At 38.2% G+C, this 26926-nt stretch overlaps 1 protein-coding gene across 1 annotated transcript in view; it reads right to left on the bottom strand.

Annotated features, from left to right (window-relative positions):
* Positions 1-26926, bottom strand: part of SHC4 (SHC adaptor protein 4) — a 137336-nt gene that overhangs the window by 24911 nt on the left and 85499 nt on the right. The window contains exons 5-9 of the mRNA XM_017544987.2: positions 22151-22204; positions 17876-17927; positions 7941-8064; positions 6193-6364; positions 1177-1237 (exon numbers count right to left, since the gene is read on the bottom strand). Of these exons, the coding sequence (XP_017400476.1) occupies positions 1177-1237; positions 6193-6364; positions 7941-8064; positions 17876-17927; positions 22151-22204 (463 nt within the window). The remainder of the gene's footprint in view (positions 1-1176; positions 1238-6192; positions 6365-7940; positions 8065-17875; positions 17928-22150; positions 22205-26926) is intronic.

Here is a 26926-nt window from a genome sequence, read left to right as displayed (position 1 = left end):
AACCTGACCAGCATGACAAAACCCCATCTCAACTAAAAATATAAAAATTAGCTGGGCATGGGGGTGGGTGCCTGTAATCTCAGCTACTCAGTAGGCTGAGGCAGGAGAATCACTTGAACCCAGGAGACTAAGGTTGCAGAGAGCCAAGATTGTGCCATTGCACTCCAGCCTTGGCCACAGAGTGAGACTCTTTCTCAAAAACAAATAAATAAATAAACAAACTAAACTAAACTAAACTAAAATAACATGCTGCCTTAGCTCACTACTCTTTTTACAGGATGGAAGAAGGTGGTAATCATACCTATACCATAAAGAATAAATCTTCATGTATCCCCCACTACATAAAAAATAATAAAATTAATAGATTACATTGCTGTAATTCCATAAGAAATAAAAAAGTATCCTTGTAAGTGACTACTTTGTGGATGGCAAGTTCCAATTATTTGAGTCCTTAAATATGGTTATCCATATCTATTCTCCACCACATTATTTATACAGTTCAGTCATCTCCCCGTCTAAAACTGCAAAACTTTCCTTCTTGAAGAAATAAATATGCTCCACAACTAACAGGAGTTAAAATCACTAACTCACAGTATAACTTGTTTTAATTAAAATATATTTCCAATCTGATAGCTGACGTTGTGGAAAAGTTTTGTCCAACATCAGTGATCACATGCAGCAATAAAACATGTAATACTCTGGCAAGTATGGGCTGGACAAGCTCTTAATTGAGACTCTCACATTTCAGACATCCTTTTGTTCCCTTTGCCAAGCCAGAATAAAGGTTTTATCTTAATCCTAATGGATCTGACAGGCATCAGTTTTCACATTAGCTTACTCCTGCTCTTCTTTGAAGTGGAACTCCCTTGGGTTTTCAGCAGAGAAAGCACCTTTCCAGATAAAGAGCTTTCATGATGTCAAGGCAATAAAAGACTCCAATAAAGCAAAACCATCAGCATGGCAAATCACACAAGTGCAAGGGAGAACCAACTATGAGCCTTCCTAGTGACACACATGCAACATTCTGGGCCTCTCTGAGAAGCCTGCAGCCAAAGGATTATGTATTTAGGGGTAGATACCTGACTTTTTCATGAAGTATTTAAGAGCAAGAGCCACACATGTCCATGGGACTTACAAGGAATAAGGAGGGTGGCAGATGAAGGGCATTGTACCTACCTAGTCCCCTGCTTTGTTCTATACAGTTCTCATATACACTGCTGCACTTGGAGTTTCCAGGCTGCATGAACAACAAATTATGAAACGTTTACAAACATAATACACATTCATAAACTTAAAAGAAAATACTAGTAATAATCCTAGAAGAATATAGCAGACAACTTCACTTTCCAACACAGGAAAGTCTGACAGATAAGAAAAGAAAACTGATATTTTGGGTGAACAGAGGACACTCTTCATAGTTCATCGCTTTGGAGCTGCAGCGGTGGTTCTGATTAGGCTGGGGCGTGGGGTTCTAAAGGCTACCAGTGTCCTGTGTCCTGAGCATTACTGCTTCTGCTTGAGAAGTCACATTCCAGAGCCCAGTCCACGTCTTGGCCAGAAAGTGATTTTCAGGACATTGCTATAAACATTGGCCAGGTAGCCAACCTCTATCTGACTCTGAATTGGTAGACTGGGTCTCTGCTCTACTCAGGTTTGTGCCAGGCTCACTTCTTGCCCTTGAAAGTCTCCTTCAAAGAGCTTCAATCATCCCTATACATACAGCTTTCTTCGGCAATATACTGCGGGGATCCACTGATGGTTTTGAGATGGGCAATATCTTTAGAAAGATTAGTTTGACAGCACTGTGCAGGAGGGTTTGAGGGAATGAGATCGGAGTCAGGAAAGGGTCTTTCAGAATCATCTAGGCAAGTAAGGACCAGGACTCAGAGGCAGTGGAAGCAGAAAAGTTTGGATGGACTCAAAACATCTTTTCATGGTAGAATCTTACGACTTAAGACTGAACTGATATGGGCCCAAAGTGTGAGAAAAACAGAAGATTGTAGATTAATGAAAGATTGTCAGTGCCATTAATAAACATGAGTAAATCAGTAGAGAAATGACATTTGAAGTCAGGGAGAAAATGCTGAGTTCAACCTTGCTATAAATAAGCAATGCAGTAAAATGTGGCATTACAGCTAGAGAGATACAAAACAGCTGAAGACAGAGAATGTAGAGGAAGTGTGTACACAGGTGGACAGCTAGAAGCAAAGATAAAGGCCAACAGAAGAGCCCCGGAGAGTGCTAATGTGGTAGTAAGGCAGGGCTTGTGTTTTTATGGGAGGAGATGAAATAAATGACAACATAAAAAGACAAGGTATGATTTATTTTGAAACATATAAAAATAAGATGGATCAATGGATGATAATCAGCTACATATGTAACAAAACAAATATAATAAAATGTTAATAGTACACTTGAGATAGTGAGTATGTGAGTGTTCACTGTATAATTATTTCAAATAATGTACATGTTTTAAAATACTCATAATAAAATGTTGGGAAATGTGAAAAAATGAAAGGAAAGCAGCAACTAGAGTGCAGAAAGATAATGATAACATGGAAACATTTTGGAGGCTTACAGAAGAGGTCTCAAAAAATAAGAGGTGGGGCTAGGCATGGTGGCTCAGGCTTGTAATCCCAGCACTTTGGGAGGCTGAGGTGGGCAGAACACTTGATGCCAGGAGTTTGAGACCAGCCTGGCTGAAATGGCAAAACTCCATCTCTACTAAGAATACAAAAATTAGCTCGGCATGGTGGCACGCACCTGTAATCCCAGCCACTTGGGAGGCTTAGACAGGAGAATTGCTTGAACCTGGGAGGCAGAAGTTGCAGTGAGCCGAGATCACGCCACTGCACTCTAGCTTGGGTGACAGAGTAAAACTCTGTCTCACATAAATAAATAAAGATAAAACAAATTAAGAGGCAGAAGTCTTAGCCAGAGCAATCAGGCAAGAGAAAGATATAAAAACATACAAATAGAAAAAGAATAAGTCTACTATCTTTCTTCACTGACTATATGATTCTATACCTAGAAAACACTAGACTTTGCCAAAAGACTCCTGGAACTGATAAACATCAATAAAGTTTCAGGATACAAAATTCGTGTACAAAAATTAGCAGCATGTCTATACACCAATAACAGTCAAACTGAGAGCCAAATCAAGAACATAATCCCACTTACAATAGCCACAAAAATAAAATAAAATAAAATACCCAGGAATACAGCTAACTAAGGAGGTTAAAAATCTCTACAAGGAGAACAACAAAATACTGCTGAAATAAATCACATATGACACAAATGAAAAAGCATTCCATGCTCATGGATTGGCATCAATATCATAAAAATGGCCATACTACCCAAAGCAATCTACAGATCCAGTGCTATCTCAACCAAACACCAACATCATTCTCCCCAGAATTAGAAAAAACTATCCTAAAACAGTTGGCTCATACAGAACCAAAAAAAGAGCCCAAATAGCCAAAGCACTTCTAAGCAAACAAAACAAAGTCAGAGGCATCACATTATCTGACTCCAAACTACACTATAAGACTACAGTAACCAAAACAGCCTGGTACTGGCACAAAAACACACACATAGACTAATGGAACATAAAAGAAAACCCAGAAATAAAGCCACACACTTGCAGCCATCTGATCTTCAACATCGTTAACAAAAATACGCAATAGGGAAAACACTCCCTATTCAATAAATGGTGCTGGGATACATGGCTAGCCATATGCAGAAGAATGAAACTGGGCCCTTACTTTTCACCATGTACGAGATGGATTAAATATTTAAATGCAAGACCTCAAACTGTAGGAATCCTAGAAGAAAACCCAGGAAATACTATTCTGGACTTCAGCCTTCAGAAATAATTTATGACTACATCCTCAAAAGCAAATGCAACAAAACTAAAAATGGACAAGTGGAATCTAATGTAGGAGACTGGTCAGGGTGGTGGGAAAAATTATAGGAAAGATGCAAATCTTCTTGAAGGGCTGGAAGGTTTTGCAAAAACTTTAGGAAAGGGTTATGGCTGAAGGCAGTCTAACCCTCTTATCTTGAGCTAATAGCAAAGAGCAGATAACAAGGAATGAAGAGGAGTTTATCTAGATAAGTTTGTTTACCTATTTACCGGGAAACCAACCTTTGGCATGACTGCTCTACTCTGGGGGTCAGCAATGTTAATCACCCACAAATGGTGTTTGCTCGACACTTTTGTCATTAAATCTGTTCTAAGATAAATATGAGCGTCTCTGGCATATCAGGGCTGCATGGCAGGCTGGACTCCCTCTCTGGGGTCTGTAAGCCATGGGGTCCCTTAGCTGCACTCTCACAGGCAAAACACCTGAGTCTGCAAACTCCTTTCATCCGTTGCTCGGCCAGAGTCTGCAGGTCAGACTTGGCAACCTATCTAAAGAGTTTCCAAGCACAGCAAAGGAAACTAGCAACAGAGTAAACAGACAATTCTACAGAATGGGAGAAAATATTCTCAAACTATGCATAGAAAAAGGTCTAATATGTAGAATCTACAAGAAACTTAATAATTAACAAGTAAAAAACAACCCCACTAAAAAATTTAAAAGCGGGCAAATTTCATGAACAGACATTTCTCGAAAGAAGACATACAAGCAGCCAACAAACATATGAAAAGATGCTCAACATCACTAATTATCAGAGAAGTGCAAACCACAATGAGATATCATCTCATACCAGTCAGAATGACTATCATTAAAAAGTCAAAACTACAGATGCTGGTGAGGTTGCAGAGAAAGGGGAATGCTCATACACTATTGGTCAAAATGTAAGCTAGTCCAGTCACTGTGAAAAGTAGTTTGGAGAGTTCTCAACGAACTTAAAACTGCACTACCATTTGACCCAGCAATCCCAACTACTGGGTATACACCCAAAGGAAAATAAATTGTTCAACCAAAAAGACACATGCACTCATATGTTCATTATAGCACTGTTCACAATAGCAAAGACATGGAATCCATCTAGGTGCCCGTCAATGGTGGATTGGACAAAGAAAATGTGGTACATATACACCATGGAATACTATGCAGCCAAAAAAAAGAATGAAATCAGGTCCTTTGCAGCAACACGGATGCTGCTGGAGGTCATTATCCTAAGTGAATTGACACAGGAACAGAAAACCAAATACCACATGTTCTCATTTATAAGTAGGAGCTAAACATTGGGTACCCATGGGTAACCCAATTGTTACCATCTTTATGCACTGGTAACAATAGACACTGGGGACCACTAAAAGAAGGAAGGAAAGATGGGGCAAAGGCTGAAAAGCTATCTGTTACTATGCTCACTGCCTGGGTGATGTGGTCATTCGTATCTCAAACCCCAGCATTTACCTTTGTTTTTACCCTTGTTAACAAACCTGCACATGTACTCCTTGAGTCTAAAATAAAAGGTGGAAAAAGAAAACTAAAACTAAAGTAAAATAAAATAAAAGTTGAAATTATAAAGATACAAACAACAAAAAAGAAGAGGGGTCAAATGATATAAACCAGATGCATAATACTGAAGAAAGAAATAGAATTAGCAACTAAACTACTGGTGACCATTGTAAAAGTAAATTCCATCAAGTTGTCAAGCAGAGTTCAGATCTTCCAGTATAAAGCAGATGTTAATGCAAAGACAGGGACAATGCTTTCTAGAAGCTTGTGGGTGAAAGGAAGATGACAAGGAGGTGGAACATTATTAGGTTGGGTTGAGGGTGTCCAAGTTTTTTGCAGGCAGAAGGAACAATAGAGAAAGAGTGAAGACTGAGACAGAGGTAAATGGACAGAACTAGGGCACAGAGTTGAGGGGGTGTGGGGTGTTGGATGAGAAGCACGAGGAAAAGATTAGCTTTGGATATAGTTGCTAAGGAAGAGAGGCAAGGAGAACTTAGGCAGACTTAGAGCTGTGGAAGGATTAAGCTGAGGATAACATGTTGGATCACCTCAGTTTTCCCAGTGAAGTGAGATATGAGGTCATCTGCTGAGGCTACAGTTGGGGAATTAGGAATAAGAATGATCTAGTGCAGCCTCTATAGTTATTCACTCTCTGGCTCTGTATTTAAGGAAGACAGGACTTTTTCAAAACTAACATTTGGAAATCCTCAAAGTAAATGCTCTAGTGATAAGGGCAGAATTGCATTGCTGGTTCCAATAACAATAAAACATTACTTACCAAATAGCACAACTTTTCACACCGTATGGGGCAGTAAGCCATTTGTTCCGTGGCTTGAACTCTGATCCGCACATCTGAAACACCACCTACTGGTGGCTGCTTCCCTGGAATTTCATTATAATATTCATGATCTTCTCTCTCCTCGGCTTGGCTATCAATACGCACCTCCTCACTGTGAAGGAAAAAATAATCCTCAAGAGGCTGGGCAAAAATTCAAATTCTGTAAGGGATGCAAAGGGATCAGAACCAAGTAAATCATCCTGAAAAGCTTTGCATTCATGTTTTCAGTTTATAGCTGTGCTTAAATGATGTTAAACATCTGGATGGAAGCAACCAGATGGTTGAGTTGTTTAGCTTTCCGTAGACAAAGTGGAGTAAGCAAACAGAAAGTGCCAAAGGTGATGCTTTTATGTCTCCTCCTGTGATAAAAATAATGATAATAACAGCATATGAACTCCCTAAATATAAGATATTTTTGTTATAAGATCATAAAAATACAAAGTATTCTTGAGTATCTCCAGCACACTTTCATTGTTCCATTTTGGAAATGTTTTGCTCAGAGAAAATTTAAATATTGTTCTTTGGGTAGAGGGCTTGTCCCAGTTTATAAAACCAAGATGAAAAAAATAAGAGAGCTATGCCCAGCTATCTTGTCTGCACAGACCTGGAGGAGTATATGGGATTAATAAAGAAATATTAGAACCATATGTGGCAAGTGAGTAGATTTATATAAACATGGAATTGTTTTTAACATTGAAACACGCAAAACAAACAAATAAACAGACTAACAGATTTTTCTTCCAAATTGGAATCAGAGAAAGTTTCTTCTTAAAAAAAAAAAAAAGACTAAATCAAGTCTATTTGGATTGAACTGCTTCAACTGAAAACTCACACAGTTTTGTTGGGTTCATTACACGTCAATAAAATGACAGCACCAAGACATAAGTGCTATCCTGGGAAAAATTCAACAGCAAGGCTTCCTGGTAACCCCCTGTCCTTCACTACCCTAGACCACTTCATAAAGGGAGATCTCCAAACCTCACATTTGTTGATACACAAAGTGACATACTGGAGGAAAATGCACTTTAAAGTGCCCAAGAGTTTTGTTTCTCCAGCATGAACTGTGTGAGCCAGAGGCATCACCGCATTCCACACTTGGTGGAGTCTGACAGGCCTGAAAGTGATCAGCTTTCATCGCAGACTTTCTGTGCCTTAGAACAACCAGATCCTTGGGTCCCGTCATGTTCCACTCCAACCACAGTTTAGCTGGAGCCTATCTGTTTACATTGCAAACCAACTAACAGGAATTCCTACAATAGACATTTGATTCTTATTTTGCTCTTTGTTCTTGCTTTTTTTTTTTAAGCTGCTATGCAAAGGATCTGGGGTTCAAACAAATCTGAGAAGTTTACTGATGTCTGTTATTTTGATTTCAATTAATTAATTCAAAGCTTTTTACAGTGCTAGAGTAACAGCTAATCTCTTCTTACTTTTCAGTGAGAAGGGATCTACTTTCTTAATCTTGTTACAAAGCAAGGGGAAATAACTGGATATATATGAATGGAAGAAAAATATTATTTTGTACTGAGACTGTGTCTTTTTGTAAGAAAAAAATTAATTTCATTATTCCATTTTAAAATGCCACATTAATGTTATATACACACACACATACACACAAATAAATAAATATATACAGATACATGCACACATATATGTATTGTCAAATTATTATAAAACTCTCGGCTGACCTTTCACAAGAAGTATTCAAAGAAGGATTTTTCAAGTACTGTTTAAACCGGAGTTCAAAAGCATGCCCTATGGTACTTATGACATCTTGGGCCATTCCATTTTGGCATTCCAATATGTGACAGGCTGTAAGAGGACATACAAAAAATAATATTATAATAAATTATCAGAAAGAGAAGATTACATAAAGTCAAAGTACTTCAAAAACATGAACTGATAATTGAATAAAAAGGAGCAGGACTACAAGTTCTCTGCAGCCATGAAATAGTATAAAGAATATTTAACATTTCACATGAATCAGAGAAGAAACATTCAAATCTTACATCAAAATATATCAAACACTTACAAATTTGGGGCTCAAGGCAGGGATTTGGGCCCACATTTTTATAAAAGTACACTTATTTGACTAGTAATGTGACTATTGTTTAACTGCTAGCTCTTGAATTCAATATAGAAGATGATTAGGGCAGTAATCTACAGAGAAGGTGAAGTTTGAGGGTTCATCTTTGTATGGTGGACTGAGAAAATATAATTTTCCAAATCCCTTTCAAAAGTGGGGAATGAGCGCTGGTAAAGATAGGTGCTTTGAAATACCCCTCCTCCAACCACTCCTTTTCCCTGTCATTGCTACTACAAAGCACTGAAAAGTACAGCAATCCCCATCTTTGAAATCCCACTAAAGAACTATCTCCAGTAAGCATCAAAATCAGCATTGGGTGAAGGTGTTGTTACCAGGATATATGAAAGTTTATATTAGATACTTTTTCTGAGACACAGCTACTGGGAAGGGGCTAGTTTGTACAAAAAAATAAACAAGTTGAGGCGGGGACAGGCAACTGACTATCAAAAATGAGTTAGCAAATCTGCTGCTGCCACTGGAAAGAGGAGCTTGTGGTTAGGGGCTGTAAATTAATCCCCCTACCATATGTAACATTGTTCCTGCCTTAGTTAGAATATGGCCTTCCAATGTGAAGATATAATTGATTGAAGTTTCCTAATGATGACTTTGAAAGAGTCCTAAGGATGGCTTAAAGACAGAGGCAATAAGTCTCATGATGAATTTTTACAAAAGAACACTGGGATAACCTGAAGGATTGAGAGATGAGGAAAAGCCCAGTAACGGTTTAATATAGGCAAGAGCATTGTGAAAATTGTCAGCTCTTCTCTGTGAATAGGAAAGCAGGAGAGAGGCAATGAGCTTAAAGGAGTACATGGAGAATCAGATTAAATACCAGGGAAAGGATCTTGGGTCTCAGCATTTTGAAAACAAACCTGGAACACATTACTAAAAGGAATATCTAAGGAGAGGAAAGACCGCTGTCTTTATGGACTGGTTTAACTATGCTAACTTGGAAGCATGATTTTATGCTTTGCATTGTCTTGGAAAAGGTTCAAATTTATTTTAAGTAAAAGACAATTCATTCACATCTAATGGAATTTGTAGAGTTGATAACAGTAAGCTATAACAGAACCTGTAACTGTGTTTCTTAGCCTTATGTTAATAATCCTCTCAAGGAATCTCACACATTCTCATTACAAAATTCATTTGACTTTTATTTAAAAATTTTGTCTGAACACTTTTGAAAGGTACGGCTGTGTGTGTGTGTGTGTGTGTGTGTGTGTGTGTGTGTGTGTTGTGTGTGTGTGATGGTGGTGTGGTGGTATTACTAAATCAAACAATGCTAAGGTGTTAAATCTTCATTCTTATAAAGTTGCCCCTTTAAAGTACAAGTTGGATCCTGAAATACACTTAGGAGCTAATTCCAGTTTTGAAACCCAGTTAAGAACATCTATAAATGTATATCTTTTCTACTAAAGGAAAATAGTTGGTCTATCTTTAGACTGCCATTTTATATTGTTCCTATATTTTTCTCCACAGTAGCTTTACATAGTGACCAACAGACAGAAAATGCTCTAAAAATATTTGTTGAATGAATAAATACTGATTTCTCTGAATCATACCAATAGTTCTACTGCATGAAATTGTCTTTGAGGTTTCTGAAGTAAGAATTGCAGTGAGTCCCTGCAGTGGGACATGTTCTTATAGCCACTAGGTGATATAAATTATTGCTTTGGTCATTTGTGAAAATAGTCTCCTCCTTGCTAGTCAGGACTCATATCCTGAGATGTAAAAAGTACTCTTGGAGATGTATCCTCCAGTTGAGCCAAGAAAAGCTATGTTACATTATAAGAAAAGGTAATTCACTATTCCTAGATACGTGGGAGGAGGAGGGGGGAGGATCACTTGAGCCCAGGGGTTGCAGGCTCTAGTGCACTGTGATCACACTTGTGAACAGCCACTCCACCCTAGCCTAGGCAACACAGCAAGATGCTGTCTCTAAAAAAAAAAAAAAGAAAAAGAAAAGAAAAAAAAGAGAGAGCGCTTACATAACATTAAGTGTGGCTTAAATGATAAAATATCTTCTAACACTAATATGCTAGCAACCTAACCAAATAAATAATATGTTTTTTTAAAAGAAAAGGTAATTCTTTTTTTTTAATCTCATAAATTCCCAGTCCAATTAAAAATGATGTTAAGTCCAGGTGCAGTGGCTGATGCCTATAATACCAGCACTTTGGGAGGCTAAAGCGGGTGGATCACTTGAGGTCAGGAGTTCAAGACCATCCTGGTCAACATGGTGAAACCCCTTCTCTACTGAAAATACAAAAAAAAAATTGGCTGGGCATGGTGGTGGGCATCTGTAATCCCAGCTACTTGGGAGGTTGAAAAAGAAAAATGGCTTGAACTCAAGAGGTGGAGGTTGCAGTGAGCTGAGATCGCACCATTACACTCCAGTAAGGGTAACAAGAGTGAAACTCCATCTCAAAAAAAAATTTTTTTTAATTTTAAAAATGAAGTTAAAATCAAAAGTCATATCAAAATGGAAACAATAATTTTGGCAATTTTTTTCTTTTTAGGGCTGAAGAGATGTTGAGAGATAAAAAGAAAGATAATGAGAGAAGCAGGATACTGAAGCATAAATAGAGAAATAAGAAAAGCTAAATTGTACTTCCAGTGAAAGAGATGAGAGAATAGGAGGTTTAAAAGAATTCCATGAAAAGATTCAGATCTGAGTTCAGGTTCAAATTATGCCACTATTTGTGTGCCCTTGAATAAACTACTTTATGGCAAGGTCCGCATCTGTCAGGACAATGGCCTGGGTCATCTTTGAAGGCCCTTTTTGTTTCAGAGAAATTCTACTCTTCCTCTGTCACAGTAGCTCAAACTCTTTGAAGAACAGGGTGGCATGTGGGTACACAGAAATGAACGAACCAATCAACCATCTCAACGAGCCTCTACTGTTTCTGGCATACCTCTAGAATGTTTTGACTTATCTCAACTTTTCTGATTCTGATACTTTGAGGTTTGGGTCCTATTCACAGGTTGACGCTATCAACATAATTTTATGCTTTTCTTTGGATAAGCCTATTACTACCGTATTACTTTATTGATTTTAGAGATAGGTGTCTCACTAGGTTGCTCAGGCTGGACTCAAACTCCTGGGCTCAAGTGATCCTCCTGCTTCAGCCTCCCAAGTAGCTGGGACTACAGGCATGCCCCACCACACCAAGCTTGAGAAGACTAAAGAAAAGAAAGACCAGCGGTGCCTGTCTGTCTCCAGGCAAGACACAACAGCAGACAAATAGACTGACCCCCTGCAGATGTCTGACCAGCCCCGCCACCTTCAGGGAGTAAGCACACATATTCTGGCAGTTCCATTGTTGCCACTCAGACATGCTACGTTGCTCTGTGAAAATGATCTTTTTTAGGTTGCTCATGGGACAGGATAGAGTGGGCCTTGAATCACATATAAATATGCCCATTTCCCAGGATTAGAACCAACTCCAAAAGCTTGGCCAAGAATTGCCAAATTTTCAGCTAAAGGGAAAGAAGAAAGAACCAGACAAGCACCCACATATAAAAAGACCCAAGTTCCAAAAAAGAGGATGACTTTTCAGTGATAATCATAACTTTGTTACCAAGGCTTGAGCTTTGCTTTCCATGTCTGGAAGCAGATGAAGGTCTGGATGTTATTCATCCTACCTGCAGCCGAATGGGCTCACACTCCAGCTCTGGGTATCAAGTACTATACTAAGATTCAAAAGAAACTGAGATACATATCCTTCTGTCTTTTTTATTTGGTTATGTAAATAGGCAGTCATAAACAAGAGGATTGAAGCTATTCTTAAAGGATGACAGGCCCTTCTTTACTAGTTTTATATATTTTGTAATTAAGAGTTCTTTTTGTTTTTGTCTTTTCCTTTTATACTTAGAAAACTAGAGATTTCAAAAGTTCAGCTTTTCAGGTCAACCACTAGATGGTGCTATGGGATCAAAGTAGGGAGTTCTCCATACTTTAGGAAGAAACAACCTCTAAGAGGCAAGCCAGTAGGGTCAGTTCACAGCTAACTAATACCACCAGGACAGTCGTAAGCATACTTTATAATCATAGACATAAATAAAAATAAGTGGGTTCATTTAAGGTGGTTTTACTGGCTTTGGGTTTTTTTTTTTAAGCTTTCTTCAGAGACCCAGAAGCACGGCCTTCGTATATCCAGGTAGATCAGACAGTCCAGTCCTCTTCACAGACTAGTTCAAAGAAAATATTAAAATATTCCTGGATTGCCACACATTTGGAATAAGAAAATGTGGATTTCCTCATTTATAGCAATTACAGGGGCAGGCTGTATTCATCACTAAGTAAACTCAAAACATTCTTACTGGAACTTCCCTTTTCTACAGAAAAGGCCTTTGATAAAATGAAGAGTTCACTAAAAGGTCCTAGCCATGATGGGAAAAGTGGGCACTGCTCTGATTTAAATGCACCAATGCTAAAAGCAAATCAAGCAAATAGGAGAGTGGGAAGCTTTGGGATGGTCAGCATGAAGCCCAGTCTCCTCTGCTCATCTCCACTTTCTGTCAACCATACTCTCCTCCTCATCCCAGCAATCTGGCTCCAGCCTTTATAGGTCCACAGAAATTGAACTTTCCAGGGTGACCAGTGGCCTGTTAATTGCTGGGCAGAATAGCATCTTCCCACCCTCATTCGCCTTAATTCATTTTAGTGTGTGAGCATCTGAGATGTCTCCTTCAGAAGAAACTTGCTCTTTACCTTTGTTAGGTAATACTCATTTCTTGACTTCCTCCCCTCCCCTGACTACTCCGTAGGCAAGCCACTGTCTCCTGTGGCTTCTCCCACTCCCACACTTCCTTAGCCCTCTTCTGTCTGGGTTCTGCTAAGAAGTTGCAGTTTTTTCTGCACCTGCAGGCCTGGCCTGCTTCCCTCCCCTCCCCACCAGCCGCACCCCCAGCCCCAGCCCTACTCCCTGGGTTTCTCTTGTCTGCCATTTTCTCCTGGATAAACCAAACTTCCTAGTTAATTTTATAAAATCATCTTTCTGACTTTACTATTTTAAAACATTTTGTCAAGAGTTGGGACATTTTTCCTTTTTATAAATGTAATAAATATTCACTATAAGAGTTTTACAAAACAAAAAGGCACCAAGAACAACCAAAAATTACAGAAAATCTCACTATCCAGTAGTTATCTCAATAACCACTAGGAACATTCTGGCATATGTCTTTCCCATCTTTTTATAATGTGTATCTACCCCAGAAAAGTCACCTGGGATCATACTAGACACAATTTTCATCATATGTTTTTTCATTAACAGCATTGTGAATATTTTTCCCATGTCATTACTTATTTTTCTACTACTAGCTTTAATTGCTACATTATAGTACATTCTATGGATTTATTTAATTTGCTACTTATGAATACTAAATTAATTTTGTTTCATGATATAAATCACATACAGAAATGATCTATATTTCTTAGTCTTTGTACATGTCCTAATTATTTCCTCAGAAGCAAAACTACTGGTTCAAAGGCATTTACATTTTTAAGACTTCTAATGCAAATCATCAAATTGCTCTCCAAAATGTTTGAATCTAGACTCTTTATCGCAGTGTTCAAGAATAACTACTACTCTAAACCACATCTTATCTTTTTTCAGTGTTTGAAATTTGGAGATGAAATACGCTGTTTAATGATAATTTGCATGTCTTTGATTGCTAGTGAGACTAGACTTTGTTTTTTTTTTTTGAGACGGAGTTTAGCTCTTGTTACCCAGGCTGGAGTGCAATGGCGCGATCTCGGCTCACCGCAACCTCCGCCTCCTGGGTTCGGGCAATTCCCCTGACTCAGCCTCCTGAGTAGCTGGGATTACAGGCAGACTTTTTTTATTTTTCAAATGTTTCTCGGTGCCTTGTCATGTTCTTTTGTGTGCTCAGGACCTGGAACCTGTCCATCCACTTATGGCTGGGTGATCTCAGGAAAAACACCTTATTGTTCTCAACTCCAGTGTTTTCTCCTATAAAAAAGGGAATGATATGCTTTCACACCTCCTAGGATTGCTGTGAGGAGGAATATACAGATGGAGTACTGAAAATGCCTGGCATGTAGTTAGCATGCAATAAATGGTAGTCATTTTTCTTTGCCTATTTTTTTTACTGGATTATTTGTTTTTTCTTTTTGTATTTACAAGAATCCCTGTTTCTTTAGTGGCAATACCACTCCACATCACACAGAATAGTAATATTAGCTACCATTTATTGCCTAGGTGCTATAAGCTAGGTATTGCAATATTTGCATTGCATACAATATCTCATTAAATCCTCAGGAACATCTGATTCCTATTTCTTCGTCAATCAAAATATCTAAATAGTCATCAAGTGCCATTAGTTCACAAATTTGATTCAAACTGTTCCTTCCTCCTCCAGTGCCATTTAGAACATTACACTGCTGCTTGGGACTAATGAGATGTCCTCTAAATGGAACTCTTTAATTCCAGACGGCTTTTCTGTGTTCCAATACCATTTTTAAAGCCACAACTGCCAGAACAATGATCATTAATTTCAGAATAGAAGAACCCATAATAATTCTTATTCAGCTCAAAATATCTAATGGCTCCAGTGACCTCCTGGCCAGTATTCAAAGCCCTCCACAATCTGTCTCTAGCCTATCTTTTCAGCTGTGGGATTCCTGCTTCTACTCTTTCCTTTCTCTGCACCCCTGCCTTTACACATTAGCACACCCTGCAAACACTTGGCTGTAAGCTCTCATTATGCTGCTCTTTCAGCTGTGCCTTTATTCACTTACTCCACAAATCCCAAGCATCTGCTATGTTTCAGGCACTGTTCTCCAGGCATCCCTCCTTCTCCATGCACATCTTATGGGTTATGTTTCTCCCTCCTACTAAATGATGATACCATGGTGGGGTTTTCCTTCCATAATCACCAATAATTATTTGAGCATTCAAAAGCTGTATCATCACCTCTTTGCAGGTACTGTCAGTCCATGGGCTCAGGTTGGGGGAAAAAATTAGCACTAGAGGAGTGTGCAAGCAGGGGGTATGTTGAGAACACAGTGTCTTCTTACAGAGATTTTTATAGCCAAGCTATATGAGAGAGGGGAGGAGGAGACCAAAGAGGAGGAATAAGTGATAGAGACTTTTAAATCCAAGAAAATCACCCCATGTTTCTAAGTTATCTTCTTGGACACACCTATTTTGCTATAGAAAAGAAAGACGTAAAGAGAGAGGAAAGAAAATTATGTTTTCCGTGTGTTATCTCAGTTGTTTGTCCCAACAGTTGATGGAGATGTTATTATTCCCACTTAAAAGATAGGGAAATCAATGTTTGAGGTTGTGAAACAATCTGCCTAATGTCATACAATGAGATGATGAAATAATTCCAACCCAGTCTTTCTGACTGCAGCATCAATCTTATTTCCTATACACAGGCCGATAGCTAAAGAAAGAAAAATCTGAAACCTTGATCTGGACTGTTTCTATCCTTCACCTCCCATCCAGGACCTCCCTCAACAGTTCTCATGAATGCCTTCTCAAAAATCCCCATGCCAAGATCCCCAGGGGTCCTCTTCAAACAGCTCAGCTCTGACAAATGACTCAGGCACCAGAACAAGGGCTTTCAAAGTGAATGTGCTGCATCATAATTTTCCCTGCCTCTCTCGCTTCACTTCAGCGAAGGGACAGTGAAATCCTTCTTGGCCATTCCCCTTAGCAACAACATAAATCTTTGAACTCTTCACCATCATTTACTTAAAAGCAATGACATCCCCAGAGATATTCAGTGACTGATGGCAAAGTTACTCAACATCTAGATTTCCTGATGTATTTTTTTCTTTCTTTCACCCTGTCATTTCCATGTTAAGATAAAAAGCATTGTTGTTCAGAAGACTTCTCAGAAATAGCAAGCAGTGATTAGTTAGAGAAGTTGAGGCAGTGATTAGAAGAAATTGCTCTTTTCTGGTATCCTTTGTTGTGCCCTGTTCCTACATCCGCACTGCCCCATTCACTAGTTCCTGTCTCTCCTGCTCAGTCTTTGAACATTACTCATTCTTCTTATTTAGTTTAGAGTGGGTCAGTTTTAATGGAGTATTTCAGAGTGTTTATCATCTGTTCCTTCCTTTTCGTCATATTGCTGCCACATTCTTTTGGCAAACATTTGCTGAGCATCTACTACGTGCCAGGCTCTGTGCCAGCAGCTGAGCTTCGTCATTTCATTTCTGACAATCACAATAGCTTCCAAATGGATATCCCTGTCTTAAGTTTCTCCCCAAATCCAACTACTACATCCTGCTGCCAAAGCAATCTGTCTGAATTTTACTTTGTAAACAGTACTCTCCACCCATCTGCCCATGGGATTAAGTTCCTACTTATTAGCTCTCTCATACCTGCCCTATTGATGCCTTTTAGGCTTTTACATTGTGAAGTCCAAGGTGTTCTATTTATTTACTCCCCAGCATCCCATGTGCTTGGTGTCTTACAGCTATAAGCTCTCTAAATTTTCAAGTCCTACTCCATGCTCACTTAATAAATGTTTGGGGGCAAACTCCATCCCCAGGGCAGCAGAGGATGTGGCCCAACTAACACGTTCCAGTTAAAGAGGAGAACCAACCTAACACTCCTCCCTAAGAAGAGTCGGAATGTCCCAGCATTAGGGATGAGAAGCAATACTAACCATGTGAACTTGCTAAATCCTGAAACAAGAATTCCCATCAAATCACCCTTCCATTCACGGAGTCATTCAATAAAATAGTTTTTGGGTATCACCTATATGCTAGGCATCCTGATGAGTGCTGCGGAACAACAGTGAGTAAGAGAAACAGGTTCCTGCCCTCATGAAGCTTTTAGCCTAGTAGAAGGGACATACTAAACATATAAACAAGTACAATATGTGAGTAAATAAAATACTAGGTTGGGACAAAAGTAATTGCAGTTTTTGCCATTAAAAGTAATGGCAAACTGTGGTTACTTTTGCATTAACTTATAATGGAAATGTGGAGTGTTAATGAAAAGAGAAATAAGTGTTGTGATACAGCAATGTAGGATATGCGACTGGAGACAGGAGGTGCTATCAAAGAAGGTCTCTGAAGAAGAGGCATTTAAGCTGAAATTCAAATGATGAAAAGAAGTCAAACATTCAAAGTGATATTACAGGCTCTTGAACAGCAAGTGCACAGACTCAAAACACACACACACCCCAAGGCCAATGCAGGTCAATTACCTCACTCCTCACTGGCTTTGGTCTTACACATAATTCATTTGTCCAGTGGGGATGTGGCAGCCAGCACTCCCATCATAACCAAACAGCTTCTCTTTTGCGTACACAGATAGATAAGCCTTTGGTCTGTGAATCTTTAAAATGATTTAAATGTCATCTACATAGTTTTTCTACTTTGCTCTGCTAACAGGGCTATTTATTTCCAACTCAAATTTGCATAATATTTCTAGAATCCAGTATAGCACTCTAGTGATACTCATCACTCTGTACATTAAAAATAACTGCTGTTTGCTTTTTAAAGTTGGTATATACCAGCTCTTTAAACAATCTGTAAGTTGCTTTCCATACCTCGTTGATTAACTGGATCTTTAGCTACGTACGCAACGTAGTCTGTAGTATCCTATAAAAAAAGGGAAAATAATTGCATTCAAAATGGATGAATTGTACTGTTGAAAGATAAATATATATTTAGGACATAATACTGAGGCAAGGACTTAAATACAAATGTTTTTATTTAAAGAAAAAAGGAAAGCATTGTAAAAGGGAACATAAACAAATACACACTATATAGTTTAACAATTATGGAGTCCATTTTCTCTGTCCCTTGGGGAAATAATTTGAAAATTAAAAATTTAGAGGCAGACTGTCATTAAGAATAAAAGCAGATATGGAATATGTTAGGATATATTCTTTGAAAATGGCTAGGGGCTATGAGGCTGTCCTGGATTGAAAGTTGAACTATCAGGGATTATGTAATCACAAAGGTGACATAAACTAAGATGTGGCATCATGATTACTGTTGTCCAAACATATACCGCATACATCAGAAAGTAGGTTGACTAAAGAGACATGTTGGATTTTGCGGTTGTTAGCTTGCTTGTGTGCAGTGCAATTTAACTTAAGGAATAATAAAGTGAAAATACAAGGAATTAATTTGATCAATATACAGAAGAGAAAAATCATTTTTCAAAAAAGAGAACCCTTGAAAAAGTAAGTTCAAAAAGAGATGCACTGCTGATTTTGTAAAAACAAACAAAATGCCACTTGGTAATTCCAGCTTTTATTGAAAACAGTAAGCTGATGAATGATAAGGTTTGAATAATTAAAGATGCTTTTTGTTATCTAAGTTCTCAGGAAAAAAATATACACAATGCCATTTGCAGATTAGAAGTATGACTCTCTAGAGGGAAGATGCAATCAACTGGCAGGAAATAAAAGCCCATGTTTGTAATACCCTCAAGGACAATCACTTAATAACCCACAATGAATCACACAGGAAGCAGATCTCAGGGTCAGCATAACTTGTCTTGGGTTATTAAAAAAAAAAAATAACACACACCTAAGTAAATTTCCCTAATGCAAAAAGAAGAAAGTTCTGAAATATCTTCTAAATAAATAAGGCCATATCTATGGGCTTTGTTTTATATGAATTTGGAAGAAAAGCCACAATCGCTGGGGACACTGCCACTCTTATTCAAGTGAAGAGGTGGTCTGATGCCAACCATGCTGTCTGGTAGGTCCAATTATGGGAAAGACGCCGTGAGACCTCTCGAGACCTCAGTTTCCTCATCTTCAAAACAGTCTCCATCATTGGTACAGTTCTAAAATTCTACAGCTGTAAACATTTGGGAGAATTTACAGAATGCTAAAAGTAAAGCACAAATAGCAGGGGAAAATATGTGTAAATGTACACGATTTTTTTACATACAATGCATTTGTTAATTAGAGAAAGTATACATAGCTATAGAGGCATTACCAACAACTGTTTTCAGGGCTGACAGATAAAAAAACAAGTTAACTGTTTTTGCAAAGAGAGTAAAAATGAGGGTGAGCAAAGGCCAGGAGATGAGAAGGATATTCATCATTTTTGGAATTTGAGAGGAAATCTTGTAGAAAGATTACTATGTTGGACCACAGGGACTTCTAAGTCAGCTTCCTACCCTTGTACCCAGTTTGCCGTGAAGCTGTAAATTATCTGTTAAAACAAACATGGGCATGTGTTAGTAATAGTGGTAGTAGTTACTTCTGTGACTGTGTGCCAGGCACTATGCTAACACCAAATATGCATCATTTCATTTAATTCCCACAACATTGTGAAGCAATAGGGATTATCTTCCATTTACATATGAGGACTCTGATGTTTAGGGAGTTTAAATAAGTCAAGTCTACTTGACTCCAAAGCCTGGCAGCACATCATACTGGCTCCCTGACCTGATGGTAAAACTTCACAGAGATGATTTCTAATGCCAATGTTTAGGGTGACTCCAGATTTCTATTTTGCTAGACAGATACTTTAACCAACTAAGCCACAGCACCACCACCAGATTTCTATTTTAAATTTGATTCAACAGGCTTTCTTGCCAACTTCAGAGAGCAAAGGGTTGCTCTCAATGCAGCAGGTACAAACTTTCCCACAGTGGCCACAAATTCTTTACTGTTTGTTTTCAGTAGGAACAGTGCTTTGGTCAGTTTAAAGAACTAAAGGCACATGAAGACAATATGAAAAAATTAAGATTCTGGAGAACAATAATAGAAATCATTCAGGGCATGCCTTGAGTAAATGAGAGTTTGCACACCAATTCTAACATGATGGCAACCCTTGAGAAATTTAGGGTGAACATCAACAATTATTTTTCACACTACATGTATAAATACTACTTTAAATCTCTTAAGAAGAGTATTTGGCAGAGGTTGCAGTGAGCTGAGAGCATACACTGCACTCCAGCAAATAAATAAAATAAGAAAAGTATTTGAGTTCCTCGATGGATGACTGAACCAGGAAGAGAAGACAGTGCTGGCATTTTTCAGCCTGGATTCAGTTGACCCTCTCTGCCAGCCACCATCCTTGGTGTTGCTATTGAGGCGAGATTATAAGGCTTGATGAAAAAGAGTCCAGATAGGCTCTTGGGCTCAAATAGCAGCTGCTAAGCACCAGAAACCTTGTATGTCTCTTGTTTGCTAATGGGAATTCGCAATTGGGCATCTGTGGAATTTCTTGGGGGAAAAGGTAAAACTCTTAACATTTGATGTACTTTTAAATGGTAGTATCAAGGAACTAATACATATATAATAGTTATTTGAAAATAATTATGCCCAAGTCTAAAAGATGAGGCAGTAGAAATGCCTAAGGGGGAAATTGAGTATCCATTAATTAAAAAACAAGGATTTGAAATCCTGTAAAGTCTGCTTTGCTACGATATGCTTCAAAGAAGTTCTGAAGGCAGGTTGTCTTAGTTTGACATGCTTAAATACTTTGAGTCATTGGTAGCCAATGTGAAGACAAGTACTTATTGAAGTGTTTTTAAGAATTGGCTAATTTAAATAGCATTTAGCTATATATTTTATATACAGGTAAGTTACACTGACACACAAGTGGAAGCACTTGCTTAAATAATTTAGATGCCCGTAAATGAAGCAATAGTAACTTCAGAACTTTACTTCCTTTTAGGACATATAATTACTTCTCCCCCATTAAATATTTAGCAAAAAGTTTAAAACAAATTAAAACTACCATAGTATTAGCTGCCAGATTTAGTTTTTAGCATCCTCTGTATCTTTCTTGGGTTTCTAGGTTATCGTTCTATCATTTATGACTCTAAATTTTATTCCTCAATTAGAAGTGAGAACTCAGTGTGGCAGATAAAAAAAATCAATTGTTATACTGAATTTTATTGGTACATTCCTGAAGATATAATCTTTTTCTAAAAAAAAAAATGCTTTGCAGAAAAGAAGATAATACATTCTGAGTAAGAACAAGGTCTGCGTATGTTCCCCTTGTTTTCTTGACATTACTGATGTTTAGCCATTATGAAAGTCATACTCTGTCCTCTTCTAACTTTTCATCAAAACATACAGAAGGTTAGAAGAAGAAAGAGTACAATAAAAAGACCCATAATGTCGCAGAGTGGCAAAAGTATTCATCTGCTCCCTCAGTTTAAGCAGAATTGCTTCTTGCTCAGTTGCAGGCTCCCTAACTTCAAAGCCCCCCTTCTTTTTCTCTGGTCCAGAAATGGCACAGTAGGGAGTCAAGGAATGATACTCCATTCTGCAAATTAGGCTTGGAGAAATCCTATACAATTTCTGGGAAATGAGTACCATATGACCTCTTCTTGGTAGAGAAGAACCACAGTTCTTTCTTCCCAGTTCACCATTCCCCTACGAGTTTCTACAAACCTGGTGGTTCATTCCAGATTAGACTTAGTTGCCTCAGTTGATATACAAGTCCAGTTGATTAGTAGAGTGTGCTAGAAACTCTGCATTGAGAAGAATTCTAAGGAAGGATTGAGGGACACATGTATGACATACTTGCTTTTCATGACCTAGATATTATCCACAAGAAGCTTATTAGATGATAACTCCATGGCTGATAACACAATGGAACACTATTAGCTCATCTACTAATCCAAATATTTTTAAATTTAGTGATACGAAATATTTTGCCCATAGCAAATTTTTTATTATCTGCTACATGTAGCTATTCACAGACTGTAATAGTAGGTTAGGAAAAGCACTGTAGTGGCTAATATAGTTTATGTAAAAGTACATTTATTTTATCATACAGCCCCAAATATCAAGAAGTTCTTTTAACTCTTATAAAAATAACTTTTGTGAATCAATACTTACAGGATCTCCTCCAGAGGCAAATGAAATAGACTGCATATGATGATTTGCAATAATCTGAAAAACATAAATTAAGCATGGATGCTAATATAAACTAATCATTATTTCTAGTTATATACAGTCTAATAGTAATAGACATATATTTGTTTCTTTTGTTTTTGCCTAATCAGCATCCTTTTGGAAACTATCCCTCTTATACCCTATAATAATCTCATTTAAACTGTGGGATTCCAGTGATTTTGACATGCCCATCTCACTGCCCTTGCCCACCCAGGTGGAACGTTATCTAGGGATATCCAATCAGAAAATAACATCTCTCTGGATACAGCAGAGCCTGTCATTGTCTTTTGGGAAGAACTGAAATGAATTACAGGAGCGAAAGCATCTCTCTCTGCCATTAAAAACTATGCAAGGCCAAAGCTTCTGGGGGCCATAATCTGCTGCCATGTGAGGAAGGTCTGCTGGAACATGAAGCTTTGTTTCTGATGAAAATCAGAACTGAGAACTAAAAACAGAAAAAAAAGTCTGTTGGTAACATATGTTCCATCACTTCAACCAATACATTTCACCCTGTTCCTTTATATTTTTGTTTATTTTTGCATAAGTTAGTTTGAATTTGATTTCAGTCATTCACTACTAAATGTATACTGATTAAGGCACTAACATTAAGACTTCTAATATGAAGCAAGACTAGCCAAGTAAACTGCATTAATTAACTAAGAAGATTGTCTCTTATTTGAGGGTCTAGGATTGCTTGTTTAGACACCACCGTGTAATGACCATTTGCACAGATGTATTTGTCATGCTATTTTGAGGGCTGATTAAAACACCAACTATGCAGCTATTGACTAATCCTGTTTTCAGAATCGTGTGACAGAATCTACCAAAGCAGATTAATAAGATGACTAAGCAATTCTATTTCTAGATGTATATCTAACAGAATTATGTAAATATGTGCAACAAAAAATACTCTCCTCAAAAAAGATAATAACTGCCTTGTTCATAACAGCCCTGAGGAAACAATTCCAATGATAACTATTGTAATATTCAAATGGTGGCATACTATACAGCAACAACTTGCTTGTTGAGCAAAAGAAGCCTAACACAAAGAATATATGCTGCATGGTTTAATTTATATGAAGTTCAAAACCAGGCAAAATTACTGAATTTGAAATCAGAATCGTGGTTATTTCTGGAGCACAGGAAGAAGGGGCAAATGGTTTTCTGGGATGCTAGAGTTTGTTCATCTGAGTACTGGTTATAAGACTGTTTATTTTGTGATAAGTATTATGGACTTATTATGTGTACATTTGTCTACATTGATATTTCAGTAAAAACAAAGTCAATATATAAAGATCAATGTCATTACCATATATCAACAATAGCCAATTAGACACTATATTTGGGGGAGAAAGCTATACTTGTAAGAGTACTTCAGTATAAAAGTAATAAGAATCATGTAATGCTTTTTGGAAAAGTTCATTGAAGAGTATAAATAAGACCTGAACAAAGAGAAAGATATATATCACTTTTATGGATGAGAATATGATATTAAAAAGGTGTCAATCCTCCCCCAGATTAATTTCTAAATTCCAGGCAATTTCAGTAAAAATGCTAACAAAAGCATTTATAGAACTTTTTAAGCTGCTTTTAAAATTCATGTGGAAGAATAAATGTGCAAGAAGAGCAAAGCAATTTTTAAAAGAACAAACGGATAAGAATTCCCTTATCAGATAATAAGACATATTATAATATCATATTCAAGATGCTCCTAAATTCATATGAAAGGATAAACGTGCAAGAAGAGTTAGGGCAATTTTTTAAAGAACAAAGACAAAATATTCCTGATCAAATGGCAAGATATATTATAAAACTATAGAAATTTTATTAAGAATTAAAAGTCAATGAACAGACTCATGTATTTAAGAACTTTTAGTTTTGAATAAATATGACATCAAGCAGTGTTCAGCCAGAAATTATGTGTCCATGGTTAGGTGAACTAGAGCCAGGGCTCCCCACCCCCGGGCCACAGACTAGTACTGGTCTGTGGCCTCTTAGGAACCAGGCTGCAAAGCAGGTGAACAGCAGGCAAGTGAGAGAAGCTTCATCTGTATTTACTGCTGCTTCCTGTTGCTGACATTACTGTCTGAGTTCTGCCTCCTGTCCGATCAGCAGCGACATTAGACTCTATAGGAGCATGAACCCTATTATGAACTATGTATACGAAGGATCTAGGTTGCCTGCTTCTTATACGAATCTAATGCTTGATGATCTGAGGTAGAGCTGAGGTGGTGATGCCAGCACTGGGGAGTGGCTGCAAATATAGATTAACATTAGCAGAGAGTTTTGACTGTGCAGAGACCATAATGAATCAATTGCTGGCAGACTCATATCAAAACTTTATCAGTAAGTAGCAAGTGACACTTAAGCTGCATCTGGTGGCAGACTATATAGTGGCAAGCGAGTTGATGTACTTCAGTTCCACAGCTGCAACTGGGGGCAGACTTTAAGTCAGAATCCAACATTTATTGTAGTTTGTGCCTGGCCTGCTCATTATTTTATTTACCACTTCCATCCATGCCGTTTCCTGCACTGTGCACTTTCTCAGTCACAGTTTTGGTAAGCCCATAAACTCACCCTAGCCAAAATGAGTAGAAAGGAGAGCTTCTTTGAAAAGGGGGAAAGATCCAGTGATGAGGCAGCAGAATAAGAATGCCAACAAAAAGAAAGCTGCATTTAAAAGAAAATACCAGAAGTCCTACTTACAATACCGGTTCATTGCAACAGGTGATTCACATTCTCCAAGCTCACTTTGTATAATATGTGACAAGCGGCTATGCAACAAAGCCATGAAACTGCTTTGTCACATGGAGACCAAGCACCCTGCATTAATAATAAGCCTTTGGGGTTTTTTAAAAGAAAGAAATGTGAAAACAAAGAACAGAAGAAATTATTGAAGGCCACCACTTCATCAATTTGTCTGCACTGAGAGCGTCATTCTTAGTGGTTAACCATATTGCTAAAGCTAAGAAGCCCTTTGCTATTGGTGAAGAGTTGATCTTGCCTGCTGCTAAGGACATTTGTCATGAACTTTTAGGAGAGGCTGCAGTTCAAAAGGTAGCATGTGTTTATCTTTTGGCTAGCACCACAACTTGACGAATTGATGAAATATTACAGGATAATGAGGCACAATTGTTAGAGAGGATTAATGAGTCACCATGGTATGCAATCCAGGTTGATGAGTCTACCAACGCTGACAACAAAGCAACATGCTTTTTCGTGTCTGATATATTTTTCAAGAGGATGTGAATGATATGTTATATGCACTTTTGTTGCCAACCAGCACCACAGCTGCAGAACTATTCAAGTCTTTGAATGATTACGCATCATGAAATGGAATCAAGTCATTTTGTGTTGGTATACGCACAGGTAGAGCAGCTGCCATGACTGGACGGCATTCTGGTTTCACTACTCCGGTCAAAGAGGCCGCTTCTGAATGTGAGTCTATGCACTGTGTCACCCATAGAGAAATGCTGGCTAGCCAGAAAATGCCACCTGAACTTAACAAGATTTTGCAGTATGTGATTAAAATTATCAACCACATTATACATGCCCTTAACTCACATCTGTTTGCGCAGCTCTGTAAGGAGATGGACACGGAGCACATGTGTCTTCTCTTATACACAGAAGTGAGATGGCTTTCTAAAGGTACACCACTGGCCACAGTTTTTGAGTTAAGAGAGCTGCTTCAGAGACTTCTTTTGAGAAAAACAGTCCCACTAACAGCACATTTCATGACATCGAATGGGTCACAAAACTTGCTTACTTGTATGACATAGTCAACCTGCTCAATGAACTCTGTCACTTCAGGGAAGAACGACAACTGTGTTCAAATTGGCAGACAAAGTGACTGCATTTGAAGCCAAACTGGAAACATGCGGGTGACAAATGAACACGGGGATTTCTGCTGTCTCAAACATTAGCAGATTTTGAAAGAGACTGAGCCAGGACCTTCGCTCTCCCAGCTGGTGCATGATTACCTATCTCAGCTTTCAAAAGAGTTTGAACATTACTTCCTGTATTAGTCAGGGTTCTTTAAGGGGACAGAACTAATAGATTAGATATATACACACATATAAAGAAGAGTTCATTAAGTATTAGCTCACACTATCATAAGGTCCCACAATAGGCGGTCTGCAGGCTGAGGAGTGAGGAGAGCCAGTCTGAGTTCCAAAACTAAAGAACTTGGAGTCTGAGGTTTGAGGGCAAGAAGCATCCAGCATGGGAGAAAGATGTAGGCTGGGAGGCTAGGCCAGTCTCTCTTTTCACATTTTTCTGCCTGCTTATATTCTAATCGAGCTGGCAGCTGATTAGATTGTGCCCACCCAGCTTAAGGGTGGGTCTGCCTTTTCCAGCCCACTGACTCAAATGTTAATTTCCTTGGGAAACACCCTCACAGACACACCAAGGATCAATACCTGTATCCTTCAATCCAATCAAGTTGAATCTCAGTATTAACCATCACACTTCCCATTCACAAAAGACGGAATGGATTTGTGACCCTTTTGTGAATAATCCAGGTGAATGAATCCACTTTGTCCATGCTAGAAGAGGATCAACTGCTTGACACCGAAAATGACAGAGGCCTTAAAAGCATGTTTGAGACTTCAAATCTCTATACGTTCTCTCCTTTTTTTTTTCTTTTTCTTTTTTTTGGTATCAGGATGATGCTGCCCTCATTCTATACATTCTTATTAAAGTCAAGGAGGAATATCCTGA

Source organism: Cebus imitator, unplaced genomic scaffold, assembly GCF_001604975.1.
Source record: "Cebus imitator isolate Cc_AM_T3 unplaced genomic scaffold, Cebus_imitator-1.0 Scaffold9, whole genome shotgun sequence".
Classification (NCBI taxonomy): Eukaryota; Metazoa; Chordata; class Mammalia; order Primates; family Cebidae; genus Cebus; species Cebus imitator.
The sequence above is the reverse complement of the archived record's forward strand: the minus strand, read 5'-3'. Positions and strand labels throughout refer to the sequence as shown.